Raw genomic sequence first — 7,708 nt, forward strand, 5'->3', positions numbered from 1 at the left:
TTCTGTCAGCTCGAACCAGTCTGGCCATTCTCCGTTGTCCTCTCTCATCAACAAGACGTTTCCAATGGCAGAACTGCCTGGACGTTTCTTGTTTTTGGCACCATTCTGAGTAAACTCTAGAGACTGTTGTACGTGAAAATCCCAGGAGATCAGCAGTTACAGAAATACTCAAACCAGCCCGTCTGACTCCAACAATCATGCCATGGTCAAAATCACTGAGATCACATTTTTTCCCCATTCTGATGGTTGATGTGAACATTAACTGAAGCTCCTGACCCGTATCTGCCTGACTTTATGCATTTCACTGCTGCCACACGATTGGCTGACTAGTTAATCACATGAATAAAGCTGAGGTCTGCCATCTCCTCAACACAAGCTTCATTGTTACAAACCCTCCGTCTCAAGGAAAGTCACCATCTCTATCAGCATTAGTCTTCATCACGTAAACTATCACCACTGCAGCCCAGTACAGTCACATCAACACTTACCTGCTGTCTTTGTTTGTGTGTCAAGAAATACCTGCTTGGGTTCAAACATCATCCTCGAGTATGAGTATACATTACAGCAATAAAATTCTCCTCCAAATACACAGTCCACGATCGCTTTCCAGACGCCATGCTTTTTCTGCAGAAAAAAAAAAAATTACTTCCGTCCTCCAAGAAAAAAACACTCTTATACATGAACTGCACTCATTGGTCACTGCCTTGGTAAGTGTACCCAGCCCACCCACAGCAAGTGATAATTTCAAGCAAGTTGGATGTGTTTTTTCAGTTCTTCAAGCCATTAACTCAGCAGGGAGTCCCGACGGTCAAGTGATTAACACCTCTGGCTGAGAGACGCTAATGTGTGCTCCCTCTGCCTGCATGGCCGGTGATTATGTTAATGAAGCTAATGCCTAAAAAAATCATTGGATAATTTGGCTAGTGAGATGCCGGCTTAAGTAGGTGTACAGGTATTTCTAATAAAGTAACCAGTGAATGTATGTATCTGAAGTAAGTAATATATGACCAAGGATTCTGTATCCTCCTTTTAACCTGTGTTTGTTAATGCCTATATACAGTATAATGCAGAGCAAAGAGCAAGCCTATTTAATATATGTAAGCCAAATGTAAAATGAAATACAGTCTTTTCTGTTATGTTGTGCTGTCCTAAGATATATATAAAAAAGGATAGGCATTTTTCCTGTACTTAAAATTAACAAACATTGAAGGCACTCAAAACTTTTATTATAATGATAATTCTTATTATTATTTTGTCCTAAGACATACATAAAAAGTTAGATAGGGGATTTCCTATTATGAAAATAAACAGTGAAGGCACTTAAACTGTTTAATTATTTTTCTTTTTATTATTGCAGGAATGAAAGAGTTACAGTTTCAATGAAAATCAAAATGTAAAATAATGGCACTAGTGAAACTGAGGTAGAGAACACTAGAGATTACAGCAAACAGTCTTGTACTGCACTCTGACATTTCAAGTCTTGCTATTTATTGCTATACTTCCCCTTTTGACCATGCCTTCAAAAATGCTATAATATACACTACCGTTCAAAAGTTTTGAAACACTTGACTGAAATGTTTCACGTGTTCTTAAAAATCTTTTGATCTGAAGGTGTATTCTTAAATGTTTGAAATTAGTTTTGTAGACAAAAATATAATTGTGCCACCATATTCATTTATTTCATTATAAAACTAAAATTTAATAAAGTTTTTGAAATTGATAACTTGGACCAAATAATAAAGAAAAGCAGCCAATAAGTGCCCAACATAGATGGGAACTCCTTCAAAACTGTTTAAAAAGCATCCCAGGGTGATACCTCAAGAAGTTGGTTGAGAAAATGTCAAGAGTACATGTCTGCAAATTCTAAAAATTTGTGAAAGAGTGACTACTTTGAAGATGCTAAAATATAACACAGTTTTGATTTATTTTGGATTTTGTTTAGTCACAACATAATTCCCATAGTTCCATTTATGTTATTCCATAGTTTTGATGACTTTAATATTATTCTAAAATGTGAAGAAAAAAAAATTACAATAGAGAATAAGTGTTTCAAAACTTTTGACCGGTAGTGTATATATAAGAAAAGTGCCCTAATATCTCATTCTTTTATCTCTCCTTTCTCAATATATTATTTATACTTTTTCACCTCATTTCACTTTTTATTTTTTGCAAATATCTTATAGTATGCAATTATATGCTCTTCAAATAAAAATAAAAAAATAAAAAAATAATAAATAAATAAATAAATAAATAAATAAAATATATATATATATATATATATATATATATATATATATATATATATATATATATATATATATATATAAGAAAAGGCTAATATCTATGAAACATCAAAATAGTGCATGCCATTCCCAAGCAGCCTTCTCTTCTCCTATTTTTCTTTTTTGGTCTCCAAACCATTTTTGCTTTGTTATGGTCCATTACCGCATCCATCCTTCAGCTTTCCTTTTCACACTTCAAACACTCCTCCCTTGACCCCACTCAGGCACATCTGTTTAGTCTCCAGACAATGAGGCCACCAAGCAGTAGTCCACTGATGAATAGGACTCCAGAGGAAGGTGATACCAGGCTGGTTGAAGAACCAGAATTTTGCTCATAGGAGTAATGAGCCAAGGAAGAGATACTATTTATCTGCATTTAAAAAAATGTATATGTATTCAATGACAGCTATTTACAGTGTATGTCTCAGACATTCTGTTAAAACATGCATTATGGTTATCAAATCTTACCCATCCTCCCACATTGCAGATCCAGTTCAGTAGCTTATTCCTGAAGTAATCTAGTGTCCAAGACACAATTACTGAGACTAAGTCAGCAAGAACCTATCAATAAAACAAAATAAAAATAATAATAATGCATGGACCTATATTACATTAAAGTGTAAACATGGAACCATACATTGATCTCATTAGTACTGGTCAGAGCATAAACAAGGTTGGGGCATTGAAACACAAATAAATAAGGAAAGCACTGCATACCTTAAGAAGTGATTTTCCAACAACACAGATCAGTGTAACAATTTTGCCCCAGGTGATGCCACCAACAAAAACTTTATCTACAAGCCTCTGAAAACTCTGACTATCCGCCACACGTGCAAACCCATCAACCGTGCTGAAATGAAACAATTTATGACTAATAAATCAAATCCTTTCATTCTCATATTCAATGTTATAAGAAATACTACTAAAAAAAGACCTGTCGACACTAACTTTTTAAATTTTGCATCCCGATCAAGATCGTCCCCAAACAATCTGATGACTTCGGCCATCTGATCCAGTAACTTCTCCTGCTCATCATTCATTGGCTGCTGTTCTGGAAGAATGTGTACAAACCTACCCGCCCTCAGTACCTGATCCCGCAGTACTCTACAATATGAACAAATAAGGATTGTGCAGGATGTGAATTTCTACAATTCAAATTTCTTACTAATTGAAATTGCAATTTCACATATTAACCAGTGTTGAGTAAGTAACACTAAAAAAGTAATTAATTACTAACTACTAATTACATTTTCTACAGTATAATTAGATTACTGTACTAATTACTCTGTCTGAAAAGTAATTGCATTACTTATTACTAATTACTTTCTAAAACCCTTATCAACCCTGACCAGATGAAAAATACAAGGACAGACATGAAATTGTTCTTTTAATTCTTTCAAATATATCATATAAAATCAAATAAATTATTCATGAACTGGCCAAAGAATTTAAGGGGGCTGCATTAAATTAGAAAACATACATTTTAACATTAGAATTGAAATTAAAAATTTAAATTAACTATTGTTTTATATACAATTGTTCTATAGTCTATACAGTATTTAACACAATTACATCAGAAGTAACTGTAATTAAATTACTGAAAAATTAACAGTAATCCCTTAATTTACTTTTCTCAATGAAAAGGTAATTTAATTACACTAATTATTTACTTAGTAATGCATTACACCCAACACTGATATTAACAATGTACTACTTACTAGTAAAAATAATTTTTGAACAAAATAATTATGTTGTTACTAGTGCTAATGTTCATTCCTGAAATCAACAATTAAATTACAACTAGTACAACTGCTAATTTCCGGTAGTTTGGTTTTCACTTGTGACTAAATTAATTTGAGGTATCTATAATGTAACTAGTGAGAAGCCTTTTGAGATATTTTTAATTACACTCCAATGTAGGTATGTATGTGTATATAATATAATATAATATAATATATATATATATAGTAACGTATTACATGTAATCTGTATTATGTAATCAGATTAAAAAATAAATACTTGTAATTGGATTAAATTACATTATAAAATATTCATAATCGTACTACAGTTACTCTTTTAGAGATTACATGATTACATATTAACAAGGCAACAGCTACACAAGATCACAAGATCCGGGTACACAAGATCAAACATTAATTTTTATATGAACTGTGCAATTTCAGCACCACCGGCATCACCAAACTCTGTAAAAAAAATAATTATTATTTCTAAACCGTTTTCCTAAACACTCTTGCCACTCTTAGTCTGCTGTTGTTTGCAAAAACTAGTAAATTCACAGCTAAACAGTATATTACAGGTACTCTCGCCCCAAAGTCACGCAACTTTGTTGAGCCAGAAATTGACATGCCACTCAAACTAAGGGAACAAAGTTTTGAAAGCACTACAGAGCCAGTGTTTACATTATTTGGGGGAAATCAACCTACAAATGCCTTACTTACATTGTCTCTGCAATAAGAGACGTTATTTTAACATCAGAAAAAAAATCACACGAGGATGTTGGTTCACATTATAAAAATATGTATTTATAAGCACTACCAGTCTGAATTGGCTCCATACTCTTAGCGCTTAGAATTTAATTCACCCTTAAACCAGAGAGAGTTTGTTTTCAGAGATTAGCCTAATCAAAATCAGCTGAGAACGTCATTGAATTGTAACAGACTAAACTTTATGATGACAATGTAAACAGAGCATTAGTATCCCCTGTATGGAGTTCAAAGACTTATTTGAGGGCTTGCTTTCAAGAAGACCATGAAGATGGCATTTTAAGTGATTTGATGATAGTGGCGAGTGTCATTTAATTTTATATAGATCTCTGCTTGACTGTTTTAGTAGTTTTAACATGATTGCATGGTAAATGTATCTATCCTCGCTGGCGTGAGTTATTTTTGTATCTATTCCGCAGTCTAAACTAAATTAATTCTGTCTGAGTTACATTCATAGTAACGGCCGTTCAAGGGCTGATGTATTTACTGTTTGTTCTTTATTGGAGAAGCTTCGACATATGTGTCATTGGTGAGTCTTCTGTGATCAAGTTGTAGGTAGTTTGTGACTCTCTGGGTCATGGGAGAATGTTTGGGGTGTGGCTCATGAATATTAATTAGTTTATTATGACGTTAGTTAACCTGTGTAGAGCTGTAGATCACGTGACCTAATTCATATTCATGAGCTAGCCCAGAGCCCCGGGGAGGCTTAGCCCGGCCTTGGATTTGTGGAAAATGAATGCATTTCTTAGGCATGCTCAGGGCTGGAAATTTGGTGAACGGAGTTCCCAGAGTGAATTTCGTGGGGGAGCAGCGTTCCCGTTCAAACTGACTATATTTGTTAGGGGAATAAAGATAATTTTTATCTTTTCTCCACTAAATAGCATATCAACAAGGCATTTCCGTCCACTGAACTGCCGCTCACTGGATGTTTTTTTTGTTTTTGGCACCATTAGAAATAAATTCTAGAGACTGTTGTGCATGAAAATCCCAGGAGATCAGCAGTTACAGAATCATGCCACGCTCCAAATCACTGAGATAATTTTTTCCCCCATTCTGAAGGTTGATGTGAATATTAACTGTAGCTATTGACCCATATCTGCATGATTTTATGCACTGCACTGCTGCCATATGATTGGCTTATTAGATAATCAAATGGATGTTTATTGGTGCCAGAAGGGCTGGTGAGAGATGAAGGCTATTCCATGCACTTCTGTTTTGAAAAGAATAAAACAAACTTGATCTATAAGACAAATAACTTGATCAACAAGAATAACTGGGACATAGAGAGAATTGGACAACCCAGATACACAACAACAAGAATAAAAGTACATCAGAGTCTTTTATATGAGAATCAGACTCCTTACAGGTTCTAAACTAGCAGCTTTAATTAACAGTATATGTTGAACAGTTGCATTGCTAAAAGTAGAGGATTCTTGGATGAACAAAGTTTGAAGAATACATAATTTATTTTAAAAGAAATAGTGAACTGTAACATTATAAATGCTTAACTGCAATTTTTCAATTAATTTAAATCAATTTAATGCATCCTCTGTGAACAAGCCATTTCCACCACTGAGCATGCTTAATGTATAGAAATGTTCCGTTTTAATTTCAAGAACTTTTAAACAAAACATGCCGATTTTTCAAATATTCCAGTACTTTAATTTCTAAAAGCTAGATTCACGCATTTTAAGGACCTTGTGCTAACCCTATATACAGGTGCTGGTCATATAATTAGAATATCATCAAAAAGTTGATTTATTTCACTAATTCCATTCAAAAAGTGAAACTTGTATATTATATTCATTCATTACACACAGACTGATATATTTCAAATGTTTATTTCTTTTAATTTTGATGATTATAACTGACAACTAAGGGAAATCCCAAATTATATATATATATATATATATATGCATATATATACAGTATATATATATATACACAAGATTTTTTACTAGTAGTTCCATTGCAGATATCAAGAATTAGCATTTTATCCAGTGAAACTTGAATTCTAGACATGTATAATTTGTCTATACTAAAGCAAAGATCACTGAAAACGAAAGAGGATCCAAAATGTCAAAACTAATAACAATGAAAATGTGAAAACACACACACACACATACATATATATATATATATATATATATATATATATATTATGTATCAAACATAATTAATTTCTCACAAAAACAAGCAAAGATAAAAGGGTGATCCATGAAGATGATTTCAAATATTAAAGGGAAACTTACCTAAGTACAAGATTCCGTGAAAATAAGTCATCTATAAGATACATGAAAAGTAAATGTCACTCTACAGATTTCATGATAGCTCACATAAAGAAATAATGTCAAAGACCAGTTTTGTGAAGTCTTATAGCCTACCTGATGCCATGATCACTTCTCTGCTATCTTCCTGGTTGCTTGTTCCTGAGATAAATGTATCTATATATACCTATACATCAGTAAATAATTGTATAAATGAAACATACAAATTTTCTACATACTTATTGTCTACAGTATCTGAAGACATGAAACTGTTGCCCAGTTCCACGGTAGAATATCTTTACTGCAAGTGTCATGCTAAAATAAAAGCGAAACTAACAAGCATAGTTTCGAACTTATTCTTCTCTTCTTGGAAGGGGAACAGTTTCTGAAGTATTTCAGTCACAAGAAAATAACACGTGATTTTATGGCACAGAAATTATAGTCAGAATTTAATTTGACATATGGAAATCCATAAATACTAATAACTGACAAAAATATCAAACAAATTTTGCAGAACAGATGTGGATGGCTAATGTGCTGCTATTTTTATAAAATAAAACAGGACAGAATTTGCCTCACAATTGATACTACAATGTTTTTTATGTGTACCTGTAGATTTGAACAAATCTGGCAAAAGGGCTTTAACTCTAGGGGA

General features: G+C 33.0%; 1 protein-coding gene across 1 annotated transcript; it reads right to left on the minus strand.

Annotated features, from left to right (window-relative positions):
- Positions 1–2,301: 2,301 nt before the first annotated feature.
- On the minus strand, positions 2,302–7,506 carry LOC127451368 (apoptosis regulator BAX). Its single transcript, XM_051716020.1, has 6 exons — positions 7,171–7,506; positions 7,039–7,069; positions 3,231–3,386; positions 3,000–3,132; positions 2,751–2,843; positions 2,302–2,652 (listed from the first exon to the last, which is right to left on the minus strand). Exons 1-6 carry the CDS (start codon positions 7,178–7,180, stop codon positions 2,503–2,505), a joined length of 573 nt encoding a protein of 190 aa, XP_051571980.1. The 5' UTR covers positions 7,181–7,506; the 3' UTR covers positions 2,302–2,502.
- Between the last annotated feature and the right edge of the window lie 202 nt (positions 7,507–7,708).

This window comes from Myxocyprinus asiaticus, chromosome 14, assembly GCF_019703515.2.
Source record: "Myxocyprinus asiaticus isolate MX2 ecotype Aquarium Trade chromosome 14, UBuf_Myxa_2, whole genome shotgun sequence".
Lineage (NCBI taxonomy): Eukaryota > Metazoa > Chordata > Actinopteri > Cypriniformes > Catostomidae > Myxocyprinus > Myxocyprinus asiaticus.